Source organism: Pseudophryne corroboree, chromosome 6 (assembly GCF_028390025.1).
Source record: "Pseudophryne corroboree isolate aPseCor3 chromosome 6, aPseCor3.hap2, whole genome shotgun sequence".
NCBI lineage: Eukaryota > Metazoa > Chordata > Amphibia > Anura > Myobatrachidae > Pseudophryne > Pseudophryne corroboree.
Window position 1 is genome coordinate 547113073 of NC_086449.1, and position 16918 is coordinate 547129990.

The 16918-nt window shown below is 43.6% G+C and overlaps 1 protein-coding gene across 13 annotated transcripts in view; it reads left to right on the forward strand.

Annotated features, from left to right (window-relative positions):
- TSPAN19 (tetraspanin 19) overlaps positions 1-12643 on the forward strand; it is a 130115-nt gene extending 117472 nt beyond the window's left edge. For all 13 annotated transcript variants that reach the window (XM_063927665.1, XM_063927677.1, XM_063927667.1 and 10 more), the window contains one exon: positions 12046-12643. In XM_063927665.1, the coding sequence (XP_063783735.1) occupies positions 12046-12120 (75 nt within the window). In that variant the 3' untranslated portion in view covers positions 12121-12643. The remainder of the gene's footprint in view (positions 1-12045) is intronic.
- The last annotated feature ends 4275 nt before the right edge of the window (positions 12644-16918 follow it).

A 16918-nucleotide genomic window follows, 5' to 3' on the forward strand; every position in this document is an offset into this window, starting at 1 on the left:
TGGTCGGGGTCGAACACGTTTGCTGAACTTCTACAAGTTCGATACTTTGGCATTTGAGGACCTAAAGTTTGGTCACTCCTTTCTGCAAGATCCTCAGCACCTCTCCCTTCCATACTGGGAGCTTTGGTACATCCCCATGGTACTAAATGGAACCCCAGCATCCTCTAGGACGTAAGAGAAAATAGGATTTTAATTACCTACCGGTAAATCATTTTCTCGTAGTCCGTAGAGGATACTGGGCGCCCGAACAGTTCTTCATTTTCCTGCGTTGCTACTTGGTTAAGTATTGGTTCAGCTGTTGCTGTTCCTCTTTCATGCATGGTTAGCATGGTTTCTTCAGGTTACATGCGGATTGGCATGGTTGCTTCCTGTTTCATGCTAGATAACATGTTTTCTTCGTGTTGCATGATAGTTGGCATGATTTCTTCATGTTTCATCCTGGTTGGCATGATTTCTTCATGTTGCCTGCTGGTTAGCATGGTCTCTTCATGTTACCTGCTGCTTGACATGGTTTCTTCATGTTTCATGCGGTTTTGCATGATTTCTTCATGGTGCATGCTAGTTAGCATGGTTTCTCCATGTTGCATGCTGCTCAGCATGGTTTTTTTTTCGATTTGGTCTGAGCTGGTTTGAATTTCACCACTATCTGTATTTCCTTCTCTCGAAGTATGTCCGTCTCCTCGGGCACAGTACTCTTAAAGTGCCAGTGGCTCCCAAAGTACTAAATAGAAGCCCAGCATCCTCTACGGACTATGAGAAAATGATTTACGGTAGGTAATTAAAATCCTATTTTTGCAATCAACCTTGAATTAGGCCCATAGTGTGAGATACAATTCACAGTGCAACATTAATTCTAATAAGTGCTTAAGGATGGTATAATTCCAGATCATTTTGTCTGTTAATGGTGTGAATTCTGAATTTCCAACCTAACGTGTTTTGTCACAATGGACTTCATCATGGGTTCAATCAGCAGAAATATGGACATGTACTGTATATACAAGTTGTAAAGAATATTTACAATGCCATTGTTCAAGGTGATGAGAATTCAATGGATGGAAAATCAATATGAAGTACTAAGTTGAATTGATAGCTATTTTATATATATATATATATATATATATATATATATATACACACACACATACACACACACACACACACACACACACACACACACACACACACACACAATGTATATCAAGCACTCCTCAACTAGGGTATTCTTAACACAATACAATTTTCAGTCCAATTAAAGTCAAATTGAAATAAAAAAAATTATAAAATATAATATAAAAGTCACTTTTGTAGTTAAAAGGTCCTCAACAGATAAATGAATATTCCGGTTTCTTCAATTTCTAATTTTACAACACATATGTCACTTTTGGTTTCAGCAGTACCTCAAAAAAAGTCATAAAGGGGACATCCCATAGAGTAGTATTGTCATAGTTATTAAACATCAAGTAACAAATAATATAATCACAGGTAAAAAACAAAAAAAACAATGGCTGCATACTGTAGAAAACCTTTTCAGAAAGCCACATTAAAAAAGCGGTTCACCTTCCTTCTGATATACCAGGTCCCTTCCATGATCCTCAGTGGCAGCAGCTCCCATCAATGCACACCAACACATTTCAACAACCAAGTATTTATCAAGGTGTACCTGGGGATATCTAATATATGTGATAAGAGGGAGTGGGGTAAAGAATGTGGACAGCAGATTGTATAAGAGCTAGTGTAGTATTAAAAATGAACATCGCCACACATTAACATTGACCAACATACATGGCCATCTCATGTGGTACATCCATAGGAATGGGATGACCACCAGGTGAGCTCTACCACATTGGTAGAGGAACATTAAGCAGCTGGGAGTCACAAGATCAGAACTATGAGCCCGTACCTCAGGGCTGGAGAAGTGAGAGGACTCTGTTTAAACTTCAATACTCCATCACACCCAATTAACTTTTCCTTGTTACATTGGGTATATAATGACTCTTGTTAACAGGCAAGGCTGCTAGGGGTGGAGGGCTCTTTAGTGTTGTTGATGCATGTGATCTATACATGTACTATATGGTTAAAGTAAGGGATGTGCGGTAAGGTAAATGGCTGAGGAGGCACAGGCTAGTACCAGAGCCAGATTTTCACACAATACATGAGCCAAAGGGTTCATATTGAAATTATACACAGGTGCAGCAGTATATACTGCTGGAAATTTGGTGAGTTTTGATCAAAGACATGCAGAGAAGATAGGCAGGTGAGGCACTGTATCGCTTTCCATGGACTATTTACATTATTGTAATCATCTTTATAGTCAAAACGCTGGAGTAAAGAAGATATTTCTAATATATTCTTTGGATTTTTCATATACTTTAAATAGTTAAAACTTTAGCTTATACGTTAGTATGACAGGAAAGGCTCTGACTCACCTCACCACATGTATATATGGTACAGACGTAGCCATGCTTATCGTGGCTACATCTGCACTAAATGAGCACACCCAGCGTGTATAATTGTGCCCGCGCCTAGCTGTGATCACCTGCTGCAAGTGCCGCTCCCATTTATGTGAATGGGGCGCATGTGCGTCTAAGGCACACGCACGCCCCAGACGTGCATGCATTTGCACCTGAGCATGGCTACATCTGTATATTAAAAGTTACTGTTTGCACTGTTGGTAATATATTGAACACTGAACATGCCAACATTCTGCATGGTCAGGCAGCAAAGGGTTAGGCTTAAGTTACAGGAGGGGAGCGTTAGGGGTTAAGATTATTCATACATACACACCACCAAAAGACATGCATGATCTGCCAGAAGTCATCCTGATTTCACTCCCAGACCCAGAAGATACAAAGTGACCACTGGACTTTGTCGACATTCTTATCATGACATTTCATCTGTGTTGACAAGATGAATGTTCATATGGCCAATGTCGACATGCCATGCATTTCGACATTACAACCATGTCAACATGGTGAATGTCAACAAAATATACTACACACACATTTATATATATATATATATATATATATATATTATTATTATTATTATTATTATTATTATTATTATTATTCTTTTAATACAAAGTAGCCATTCTGCAGAAAATACTGATTAGGATGTCTAAATCTGTATAAGAACAGAAAGGTGAGGGTATGCAAAGACTTATGAAATGTAAAATAATTGGTAAATAATACAAACTGCTGGACTTTGAACATGCAATGATTGCTGGTGCTCACAGTAAGTGTGCAAGCATTTGCAAAACTGCTGCACTGGAGAATTGTTTGAGGGTAACAGTTATTATAGTGTACATTGAGTAGATCAGCAGACAAAACATAATCTAAGTGCAAGGCTTGTGGTCGTAAATGATGTCTGGATGCTCGAGGTGGAACAGAGAGTGGCCAGACTTGGTCATTGCCACAAATGGGTGGTTCATCAAATTCTGGATAATCTGAATTAGGGACCAATTCAGATGACTTTCAACAAACAGTACACTGCATAGTACATAGTATGGGCTACAGAAGCAGAAGACATGTCTGTACACCATTGTTATCTGCTATAAACAGTGTGAAATGCCTCTAGTTTGCTCAGGAACACATGAATTGGACAGTTAATGATTAGAAATGGGTTATGTGGTTTGGTGAATAACATTTTCAGTTAAATCATGCAGATGGTAAAGTAAAGATATACAAACAACAGCACAAAAGAGTGTGATCTTTCAGGACTTTAGGAACTGGAAAATAGAGATGAGCGCCTGAAATTTTTCGGGTTTTGTGTTTTGGTTTTGGGTTCGGTTCCGCGGCCGTGTTTTGGGTTCGAACGCGTTTTGGCAAAACCTCACCGAATTTTTTTTGTCGGATTCGGGTGTGTTTTGGATTCGGGTGTTTTTTTCAAAAAACACTAAAAAACTGCTTAAATCATAGAATTTGGGGGTCATTTTGATCCCAAAGTATTATTAACCTCAAAAACCATAATTTACACTCATTTTCAGTCTATTCTGAATACCTCACACCTCACAATATTATTTTTAGTCCTAAAATTTGCACCGAGGTCGCTGTGTGAGTAAGATAAGCGACCCTAGTGGCCGACACAAACACCGGGCCCATCTAGGAGTGGCACTGCAGTGTCACGCAGGATGTCCCTTCCAAAAAACCCTCCCCAAACAGCACATGACGCAAAGAAAAAAAGAGGCGCAATGAGGTAGCTGTGTGAGTAAGATTAGCGACCCTAGTGGCCGACACAAACACCGGGCCCATCTAGGAGTGGCACTGCAGTGTCACGCAGGATGGCCCTTCCAAAAAACCCTCCACAATCAGCACATGATGCAAAGAAAAAGAAAAGAAAAAAGAGGTGCAAGATGGAATTGTCCTTGGGCCCTCCCACCCACCCTTATGTTGTATAAACAAAACAGGACATGCACACTTTAACCAACCCATCATTTCAGTGACAGGGTCTGCCACACGACTGTGACTGATATGACGGGTTGGTTTGGACCCCCCCCAAAAAAGAAGCAATTAATCTCTCCTTGCACAAACTGGCTCTACAGAGGCAAGATGTCCACCTCATCATCACCCTCCGATATATCACCGTGTACATCCCCCTCCTCACAGATTATCAATTCGTCCCCACTGGAATCCACCATCTCAGCTCCCTGTGTACTTTGTGGAGGCAATTGCTGCTGGTCAATGTCTCCGCGGAGGAATTGATTATAATTCATTTTAATGAACATCATCTTCTCCACATTTTCTGGATGTAACCTCGTACGCCGATTGCTGACAAGGTGAGCGGCGGCACTAAACACTCTTTCGGAGTACACACTTGTGGGAGGGCAACTTAGGTAGAATAAAGCCAGTTTGTGCAAGGGCCTCCAAATTGCCTCTTTTTCCTGCCAGTATAAGTACGGACTGTGTGACGTGCCTACTTGGATGCGGTCACTCATATAATCCTCCACCATTCTATCAATGTTGAGAGAATCATATGCAGTGACAGTAGACGACATGTCCGTAATCGTTGTCAGGTCCTTCAGTCCGGACCAGATGTCAGCATCAGCAGTCGCTCCAGACTGCCCTGCATCACCGCCAGCGGGTGGGCTCGGAATTCTGAGCCTTTTCCTCGCACCCCCAGTTGCGGGAGAATGTGAAGGAGGAGATGTTGACAGGTCGCGTTCCGCTTGACTTGACAATTTTGTCACCAGCAGGTCTTTCAACCCCAGCAGACTTGTGTCTGCCGGAAAGAGAGATCCAAGGTAGGCTTTAAATCTAGGATCGAGCACGGTGGCCAAAATGTAGTGCTCTGATTTCAACAGATTGACCACCCGTGAATCCTTGTTAAGCGAATTAAGGGCTCCATCCACAAGTCCCACATGCCTAGCGGAATCGCTCCGTGTTAGCTCCTCCTTCAATGTCTCCAGCTTCTTCTGCAAAAGCCTGATGAGGGGAATGACCTGACTCAGGATGGCAGTGTCTGAACTGACTTCACGTGTGGCAAGTTCAAAGGGCATCAGAACCTTGCACAACGTTGAAATCATTCTCCACTGCGCTTGAGACAGGTGCATTCCACCTACTATATCGTGCTCAATTGTATAGGCTTGAATGGCCTTTTGCTGCTCCTCCAACCTCTGAAGCATATAGAGGGTTGAATTCCACCTCGTTACCACTTCTTGCTTCAGATGATGGCAGGGCAGGTTCAGTAGTTTTTGGTGGTGCTCCAGTCTTCTATACGTGGTGCCTGTACGCCGAAAGTGTCCCGCAATTCTTCTGGCCACCGACAGCATCTCTTGCACGCCCCTGTCGTTTTTTAAAAAATTCTGCACCACCAAATTCAAGGTATGTGCAAAACATGGGACGTGCTGGAATTTGCCCATATTTAATGCACACACAATATTGCTGGCGTTGTCCGATGCCACAAATCCACAGGAGAGTCCAATTGGGGTAAGCCATTCCGCGATGATCTTCCTCAGTTGCCGTAAGAGGTTTTCAGCTGTGTGCGTATTCTGGAAAGCGGTGATACAAAGCGTAGCCTGCCTAGGAAAGAGTTGGCGTTTGCGAGATGCTGCTACTGGTGCCGCCGCTGCTGTTCTTGCGGCGGGAGTCCATACATCTACCCAGTGGGCTGTCACAGTCATATAGTCCTGACCCTGCCCTGCTCCACTTGTCCACATGTCCGTGGTTAAGTGGACATTGGGTACAACTGCATTTTTTAGGACACTGGTGAGTCTTTTTCTGACGTCCGTGTACATTCTCGGTATCGCCTGCCTAGAGAAGTGGAACCTAGATGGTATTTGGTAACGGGGGCACACTGCCTCAATAAATTGTCTAGTTCCCTGTGAACTAACGGCGGATACCGGACGCACGTCTAACACCAACATAGTTGTCAAGGCCTCAGTTATCCGCTTTGCAGCAGGATGACTGCTGTGATATTTCATCTTCCTCGCAAAGGACTGTTGGACAGTCAATTGCTTACTGGAAGTAGTACAAGTGGGCTTACGACTTCCCCTCTGGGATGACCATCGACTCCCAGCAGCAACAACAGCAGCGCCAGCAGCAGTAGGCGTTACACGCAAGGATGCATTGGAGGAATCCCAGGCAGGAGAGGACTCGTCAGAATTGCCAGTGACATGGCCTGCAGGACTATTGGCATTCCTGGGGAAGGAGGAAATTGACACTGAGGGAGTTGGTGGGGTGGTTTGCGTGAGCTTGGTTACAAGAGGAAGGGATTTACTGGTCAGTGGACTGCTTCCGCTGTCGCCCAAAGTTTTTGAACTTGTCACTGACTTATTATGAATGCGCTGCAGGTGACGTATAAGGGAGGATGTTCCGAGGTGGTTAACGTCCTTACCCCTACTTATTACAGCTTGACAAAGGCAACACACGGCTTGACACCTGTTGTCCGCTTTTCTGTTGAAATACCTCCACACTGAAGAGCTGATTTTTTTGGTATTTTCACCAGGCATGTCAACGGCCATATTCCTCCCACGGGCAACAGGTGTCTCCCCGGGTGCCTGACTTAAACAAACCACCTCACCATCAGAATCCTCCTGGTCAATTTCCTCCCCAGCGCCAGCAACACCCATATCCTCCTCATCCTGGTGTACTTCAACATCTTCATCTTCAATCTGACTATCAGGAACTGGACTGCGGGTGCTCCTTCCAGCACTTGCAGGGGGCGTGCAAATGGTGGAAGGCGCATGCTCTTCACGTCCAGTGTTGGGAAGGTCAGGCATCGCAACCGACACAATTGGACTCTCCTTGTGGATTTGGGATTTCGAAGAACGCACAGTTCTTTGCGGTGCTTTTGCCAGCTTGAGTCTTTTCAGTTTTCTAGCGAGAGGCTGAGTGCTTCCATCCTCATGTGAAGCTGAACCACTAGCCATGAACATAGGCCAGGGCCTCAGCCGTTCCTTGCCACTCCGTGTGGTAAATGGCATATTGGCAAGTTTACGCTTCTCCTCCGACAATTTTATTTTAGGTTTTGGAGTCCTTTTTTTACTGATATTTGGTGTTTTGGATTTGACATGCTCTGTACTATGACATTGGGCATCGGCCTTGGCAGACGACGTTGCTGGCATTTCATCGTCTCGGCCATGACTAGTGGCAGCAGCTTCAGCACGAGGTGGAAGTGGATCTTGATCTTTCCCTAATTTTGGAACCTCAACATTTTTGTTCTCCACATTTTAATAGGCACAACTAAAAGGCACCTCAGGTAAACAATGGAGATGGATACTAGTATACAATTATGGACTGCCTGCCGAGTGCAGACACAGAGGTAGCCACAGCCGTGAACTACCGTACTGTACTGTGTCTGCTGCTAATATAGACTGGTTGATAAAGAGATGTCTATGTAACTATGTATGTATAAAGAAGAAAGAAAAAAAAACCACGGTTAGGTGGTATACAATTATGGACGGACTGCCTGCCGAGTGCAGACACAGAGGTAGCCACAGCCGTGAACTACCGTACTGTACTGTGTCTGCTGCTAATATAGACTGGTTGATAAAGAGATGTCTATGTAACTATGTATGTATAAAGAAGAAAGAAAAAAAAAACACGGTTAGGTGGTATACAATTATGGACAGACTGCCTGCCGAGTGCAGACACAGAGGTAGCCACAGCCGTGAACTACCGTACTGTACTGTGTCTGCTGCTAATATAGACTGGTTGATAAAGAGATGTCTATGTAACTATGTATGTATAAAGAAGAAAGAAAAAAAAACCACGGTTAGGTGGTATACAATTATGGACGGACTGCCTGCCGAGTGCAGACACAGAGGTAGCCACAGCCATGAACTACCGTACTGTGTCTGCTGCGACTGGATGATAAATGATATAAAAAATATATATATATATCACTACTGCAGCCGGACAGGTATATATTATATATTATATAATGACGGACCTGCTGGACACTGTCTGTCAGCAGAATGAGTTTTATTTTTATAGAATAAAAAAAACAACAACACACAAGTGAAGTCACACGACGAGTGTTTAACTTTTTCAGGCAATCACAATATAAGTATACTACTAACTATACTGGTGGTCAGTGTGGTCAGGTCACTGGTCAGTCACACTGGCAGTGGCACTCCTGCAGCAAAAGTGTGCACTGTTTAATTTTAATATAATATTATGTACTCCTGGCTCCTGCTATAACCTATAACTGGCACTGCAGTGCTCCCCAGTCTCCCCCACAATTATAAGCTGTGTGAGCTGAGCAGTCAGACAGATATATAATATATATAGATGATGCAGCACACTGGGCTGAGCCTGAGCAGTGCACACAGATATGGTATGTGACTGAGTCACTGTGTGTATCGCTTTTTTCAGGCAGAGAACGGATATATTAAATAAACTGCACTGTCTGGTGGTCACTCACTATATAATATTATGTACTCCTGGCTCCTGCTATAACCTATAACTGGCACTGCAGTGCTCCCCAGTCTCCCCCACAATTATAAGCTGTGTGAGCTGAGCAGTCAGACAGATATATAATATATATAGATGATGCAGCACACTGGGCTGAGCCTGAGCAGTGCACACAGATATGGTATGTGACTGAGTCACTGTGTGTATCGCTTTTTTCAGGCAGAGAACGGATATATTAAATAAACTGCACTGTCTGGTGGTCACTCACTAGTAAACTCTCTGCACTCTCTACACTTCTACAGTACTCCTCCTAGTCCTAAGCTCCAGTAAATCTCTCTCTTTTATAATCTAAATGGAGAGGACGCCAGCCACGTCCTCTCCCTATCAATCTCAATGCACGTGTGAAAATGGCAGCGACGCGCGGCTCCTTATATAGAATCCGAGTCTCGCGATAGAATCCGAGCCTCGCGAGAATCCGACAGCGTCATGATGACGTTCGGGCGCGCTCGGGTTAACCGAGCAAGGCGGGAAGATCCGAGTCGCTCGGACCCGTGAAAAAAAACATGAAGTTCGGGCGGGTTCGGATTCAGAGAAACCGAACCCGCTCATCTCTACTGGAAAATGCAGTTCATCGCATTTGGGCTAATATTCCTCATGAAACATCAGCAGTTAGTACAATCCAAAACACAGGCATGTCTTAACTTACAACTGCGATCACACAGAAAACATGGCGCCAGCAGCTCAGATCCCGCCAACATTCTGTGCAACTATAGAGTTACTGAGAAGGTCTCTCTGCTATGTTCTTTTTGGAGAGCAGCAGCTTTCTCCTTGCAATCCTGTCATGCACACCATTGTTGTTCAGTGTCCTCCTGATGGCGGACTCATTAACATTAGGCCTTCAATTGATCAGAGATTACCTTGGTTTCCTTTGTGACCTTGCAAACTATTGGACGCCTCGCTCTTGGCCTGATTTTTGTTGTTTGACCACTCTTGGGGAGGGTAATAATGGTCTGGAATTACCTCCATTTGTACACAATGGGCGGGATTCAATTCTTTTCACTCCTTTCCACACTCGTTCTGTTTCTGCCCTCAGGGACGTTGTATCATTATTTCAGCTCGCTACCCCCGGAGTAGCGAGGCACCCAACCCTTTACACAGTAAACCTGATTACTATGGGCGCAATATGTGCGATAACGGAGATAATTTTAGAAAGGAAATTGGGCGTGATATATCATTTGAATCTCACCCAATCTGTCTGACTGTTGATTTAGAGATGGTTTTGTAACCTTTTCCAGCCTTATCAGCATCAACAACTCTTCTTCTGAAGTCCTCAGAAATCTCCTTTGTTCGTGGCATGATACACTTCCCCAAACATGTGTTATGATCATCAGACTTTGATAGATACCTGTTTTTTTTTAAAAGGCAGGTTGTCCACTCACACCTGATTGTCATCCCATAGATTGAAAATACCTGACTCTAATTTCACCTTCAACATATCTGCTAAGCCTAAAGGTTCACATACTTTTGACACTCAGAGATATGACATATTGGATCGTTTTCCTCAATTTAAAAAATTAGCACGTCTAATTTTTTTGCCTCGTTAATTTGATTTTGCTCTCTTTATCTACTTTTAGGGCTTGTGTGAAAATCTGAGGTAGTTTTAGCCCAAATTTCAGCAGAAATATAGAACGTTTTGAAGGGTTCACAAACTTTCAAGCACCACTGTATATTATACGTCTAAAGCTGTAAATTTAGTCAGGAATCCTCATCTGTGCCAGTTTTGTTACTTTAACTGCGACTTTTTCAGGTTGCTGTCTGTACTACATGGATTCTGTGCATATGTTGTAACCTATGATATACGGGTGGTCTTCAGTATGCCGGCTGTCGGGATCCCGGCGCACAGTATACCGGCGCCGGAATCCCGACAGCCGGCATACCGACACATTCTCACTCGTGAGGGTCCACGACCCCCCTGGAGGGAGAATAAAATAGCGTGGCGCGTGTAGCGCGCCACCATGCCCGCAGCATGGCGAGCGCAGTGTGGCGAGCACAGCGTGGCGAGCGCAGCGAGCCCGCAAGGGGCTCATTTGCACTCGCCACACTGTCGGTAAGCCGGCGGTCGGGCTCCCGGCGCCAGTATGCTGGTCGCCGGGAGCCCGACCGCTGGCATACCATACTACACCCTGATGTACTTATACCTGTCAATCTTTTAGACCATATGTTCTCAAACTCGGTCCTCAGGACCCCACACAGTGCATGTTTTGCAGGTAACCCAGCAGGTGCACAGGTGAATTAATTACTCACTGACACATTTTAAAAGATCCGCAGGTGGAACTAATTATCTCACTTGCGATTCTGAGGTTACCTGCAAAACATGCACTGTGTGGGGTCCTGAGGACCGAGTTTGAGAACCACTGTTTTAGACAATCAGTCTTTTGTATTGATGGAAATTATCCTGTTTTAGTCTAAGCTGTTGCCTTATAAATAGATGCTTATGGGTAAGCTATTTGTTTTTCCCTTAAAAGTCTCTGTCATCCCTCCCCCCAAAAAAATAATAATGTATGGGGTCTATGTCTGTGAGTACAGGACATTTCTTATAGCAATCTTAAAAACTAATTCTGCCCTAAACTTGATTTTTCAGTGAGCAGTGGAATTAGTTTGTTTAAACTAATTCTTTCCTTTTGTCCTGCAATTATAGTTGCACACCCACAGTTACTTTTGGACTGTAAAATCTTAAGTGAAATTTAATCTCCAAAAATGACTTGTCAGGGGACCGGTATTCAGTCGTCTAGTGGGCCATTTTCATCTTACTTGTATCTACAGTACTACTGATCCCCTCAGTCCTGTATTCTCCCACTGGCAATGAGATGGACAACATGCTACATTCATAAAAAGAGAATAGTGTGGAGAGTGAGGTAGACATCACTACTAATTCTTCTCTAGACAGGTAGTATGTTGTGTACCAACAATATGCTTCCTGCAGGAACATGCACAGAAAGTCAGTTGATTCATTAGGCTGAATGATATATAAAAATTAATTACATTTTTTTAGGTTTAAGTACACCTTTTTTTACCAATTGATAATATACAGAGATGCATGTTTATGAAATAATCTACAGTAGTCTTACTATTCACTACAGTAGAGCTATTGCTATAGTTCGCACCTCTAAACCATGATTATCTTTTCTTCTAGGTTTTGCAGATTGCACTGTCGATAATCCTTATAAAGAAAATTCACCAGTTAAATAAAGTTAATCAGAAATCCTAAAAGTGCTGTATTCCGTAGAGTGTAACAGTGTACCTTGGCTGAAGCCCTTTTCAAATGGACACTGAACAAATGTTTGAAGTATCTTTGAAAAAGTATCTACAGTATGTCCGATACAAAACGTGTTAGATACACCTTAGCGGCATCATTTAAAGACTGGTCGGCTTCATCATTTCTCATACCAGGTAGTGAAGACTATCTCTATTACACTTGAATGGAAGATGTGAGACACATTGTGAGTAAACTTTTACTGAATATAACATGGACCCTCCTTTTCACAAAGCCTTATACAACTACTGAGAGGAGGACTTCCTTTATGTGTTGCCAGCATGCAGCTAAACTTTCCCAGGCTGCTGAGATTGGAGGTGTAGGCAGTATCAGTAGGAACAAGCTATCATTGCTCATGAGAGATCCTGCTGACGTTCTGCAGCTTATTGTCCTCATTCCTCCACTGGTAACTTAATACTTAGACATCCCTTGTGTTTATTGCTACACTGAACTGTTGGATATATTTATTGGCATCCTGCTCTGTGTTATGTGTTTTGTTTTTTTATGGTTATAAGTATATATTTTTGCTATTCATAAATATTAAATAGTTAGATTTTAAACAAAGTTTCATATACTACAGTATAATTACCCTATAGAAGAGTCTGAAATAATCATACCATGCTGTCCTACTGTATATTGTTATCTACAGTACACTAACATGCACATATAGTATATATAGATTTCTACTCCCGCTTTTTGCAATGTGAATAATATGCAAGGGTAGCAGGGGATGATCCTGCAAGGCCCTCATTCAGGTTGGATCACCCTACTTCAAATGGGCAACCCTGTTTTTAGACTCAGTGATATGATCGCAGTTGATTTGCATGCTGGGCGGTCTTGCCCTGTGCTGGGCAGCCCCCAGCATGCAACAGGAAGCAGTACGAGATCCTGCTATTGCCTACCTCAGCCTCCTGAGATGCAAGAAAAAAAAGTGTGTAAACCAAGCACTTTGGGCGTCCAAACTGGAGTTTAGATGGGTTTAGCCATTTTAGGCAGCTTAACCCAGTCTTTTTGGATGTGACATGCGCAATGTGCATGGGTGTCGAAACACAATTCAATTGTGACATTTGTTTGGGTATCTAAAAAGTCCTACTTAGACGGGATTTTTAAATGCCCAAAACAATTGAATCGACCCCTATATGTCTCTATTACCTTCCTCCATAAACCCTCCCATCCTTCTCATTACCCCTTTCATAGCTCTCTCCAGTTCCCTCTATATCTCATGGCCCTCCACCCCTACACAGCTCACACTGCTCTCTTCACACCTCGCTGCCCCCCCAGCTCACACTTTCTCCCACACACTTTACTGATCCACTCTTTTCCAACTCATTATCCCATCACACCTCAATGCCCCTCCCAGCTCACACTTTCTCCCTCACACGTTACTGACCCACTCTCCTTCAGCTCATTATCTCATCATGCCTCGCTACCCCCTCCAGCTCACACTTTCTTCCACACATGTTACTGACCCACTCTCCTCCAGCTCATTATCCCATCACACATCACTGCCCCCTCCAGCTCACACTTTCTCCCTCACACGTTACTGACCCACTCTCCTCCAGCTCATTATCCCATCACAACCTCAGTGCCCCCTCCAGCTCACACTTTCTCCCACACACTTTACTGACCCACTCTCCTCCAGCTCATTATCCCATCACACATCACTGCACCCTCCAGCTCACACTTTCTCCCTCACACGTTACTGACCCACTCTCCTTCAGCTCATTATCCCATCACACCTTGCTGCCCCCTCCAGCTCACACTTTCTTCCACACACGTTACTGACCCACTCTCCTCCAGCTCATTATCCCATCACACCTCAGTGCCCCTCCCAGCTCACACTTTCTTCCACACACGTTACTGACCCACTCTCCTACAGCTCATTATCCCATCACACATCACTGCCCCCTCCAGCTCACACTTTCTTCCACACACGTTACTGACCCACTCTCCTACAGCTCATTATCCCATCACACATCACTGCCCCCTCCAGCTCACACTTTTTCCCTCACACGTTACTGACCCACTCTCCTCCAGCTCATTATCCCATCACACCTCACTGCCCTGTATGATGCTTTACCACAGATGCACTTATCTGAATAAGAAATGTATTTAATTTAGGAATTATTTTATAATTTAATAGTATAAAATAATTAAATGTGAATATAAAAAACACATTCAATAATAAAATATTTTTCTCCTCTTGTACTAACCACACAGTCAAAAAATTACAATTATGTGACTGCTCAGTCTCTGAACCAGTTAGCATCTTATGTTACAACGTAACTCCTAACAGCATTACAGTGTGTCAAAAATTGTAACAATGTGATTTTGTGGTGTTATTTAGGATATTTGTTAACCATCACTGTTGCTTTCTAAAGGTCACTTGGGGGTGTAAACTGAATGGATCATAACACTCTATATCAGCCATTTGAAAGTTAATTCTGATGTTACCAGGTTATCCGGATTACCTTTTTTTATATATATATATATATATATATATATATATATATACCAACGACGACAGAAAGAGGCGGCACTCAGAGACTTGGAAACAGTGCAAAACTTGTATTAGGTGCGATCTACGTTTCGGGGACCAACTCCCCTTCGTCAGGATAACTGCACAAGTGGTACAAACAGACTTATATAACAGTGTACTTACCCCCACATCAGAATCCCCACGCCCGTTCTCCTCTGGCCACGCCACTCAGGCTTCCGGCAGGCGTCACTGCTCACTCCGGCGAAACCGGAAGTGACGTCGCGGCTCCCTCCTGTGTGACCATGGAGACGCTAAACAATAACAAAAGCAAGTGTATGAACATCGTGTCTGACAATAAGACTGCAGCATAAATAGCAATACAGATTAAGTGCATCCAAATAACATAACCATACAATAATCGTGTTGCATAATGTAAAAATAATTTAAAAAATATATCTAGTCGATCTAGATGAGCTTTGCAATTATTTAAAACAGACGGTGTCCCTATTTTCAAGTGGGCACCTATTTGTGCATAGTGGATTAAAACTCAGTAAATGTGAATAACAACATTACGGTGCGTCTAGATCACTCTGTGCCACTTAAGAACCTCCATATGATTACTACATTAATAAAATAACATCCTGCGCTGACACCTATAAAGGCTTCCTAGTAAATCAGGCCCTCATGGGGCAAGAAATATGCTGCCTCATAGAAGACACCTTGTGGATCTATACAGTAATAACAAGATGTGCAGGTCACGACAATTATGAACATACCTGAGAAGTTATAACAGATTATAAAAACTATTTATAAAAAATTGATGAGGCCCAGGCTCTCATTGAGCCCGCCTGGTTTAAGTGTATTGAGCCTATGTATCCACCTAGACTCAAGCTGTAGCAATTTCTTGCCCCTGTTGCCCCCCCGAGGGGCCTCGGGGACATGGTCAATGATGCGATGTTTGAATGTGGCCATGCTATGCCTGTGTTCGAGAAAATGCTTCGCCACTGGCTGCTCACCCTCCCCAGTTGACAGCGCGTTTCTGATGGCAAGCCTATGTTGCGCCATCCTCACCTTGAATTGGCATTCCGTTTTACCAATATAATAACGCCCGCATGGGCAAATAATGGCATAAACCACATATTTCGAGGTACACGTAAGGGGCCATCTGATGTTAAATTTCTTACCCGAGAAGGGATGTGAGATGCTGTCTCCGGGAGACATGTGGGTACACGTAGTGCAGCCTGCGCACTTAAAACAGCCATTTTTGCGGGATAGAAAATGCCTAGGAGGAGGTGGTTTAAACCTGGTCATATCAGTTTTAACTAACCAGTCTCTGATGTTTCTGCCTCGTGTATAACTGGGCATCACTCTCTTGTCTCGAAAGGACTTTAAGTCTGGGTCAGTGGCCACCAAAGGCCACAGTTGACGCAGCTTCTTTGCACTTTGTTCACTCTGGGTGCTGAATTCAGTGATCCATGGAATGACTTTGGTCATATCCTGTGCCTGTCTGGGTGATAATAGCTCCTCCCTATTTTTAACTGCAGCTTTTTGTTTGGCTGTGCGGAGGAGGTCGCATGGATACCCTCTCTCGGCAAACCTCTGCTCCATTTCCTCCAATTGTGTCTCTTTCACCTTGGTGTTACTATTAACCCTGCACACCCTGAGGAACTGGGAATACGGTAAGCCCTGTAGCGTGGATTTAGGGTGGAAACTGTCATATCTCAAGAGCGTATTCCGATCAGACGGTTTTTTATATAAGCTCGTTTCCAAACTCCTATCTCCCAGTGTCAGCTGGACGTCCAAGAAACATATCTCGGTTTTGCTATAATTCATAGTCAGTTTCACAGGACTATCTGTGGAGTTGTGTGCTGCTACAAGATCACAAAGATCCTGCGCTTCATCTCTCCAAAACACTAACAAATCATCTATATATCTATAATAGATGAACAGTCTGTGGGCAATGTCAGGGTTAGTGAAGAATAATGCCCGCTCCACCTCCCACATGTAGGCATTGGCGAACGAGGGTGCCACGGCCGACCCCATGGCACACCCCGTTCGCTGTCTATAGTAGACGCCATCAAATATAAAACCACAGCACTCACCACCCCAGAAGTGGGGTGCAGTGTCTGCACTCACCACTCATAGGGTGGGGTGCATGTAGCCCATGGCCACCTACTTAAAAATATACAAACAGAAAGTTCAGCACTCACCAAAGCAAGCTCTCTTATTTTCACAACATCAATAAATAAATGATGGGGGTTTAGTTAGTGAATT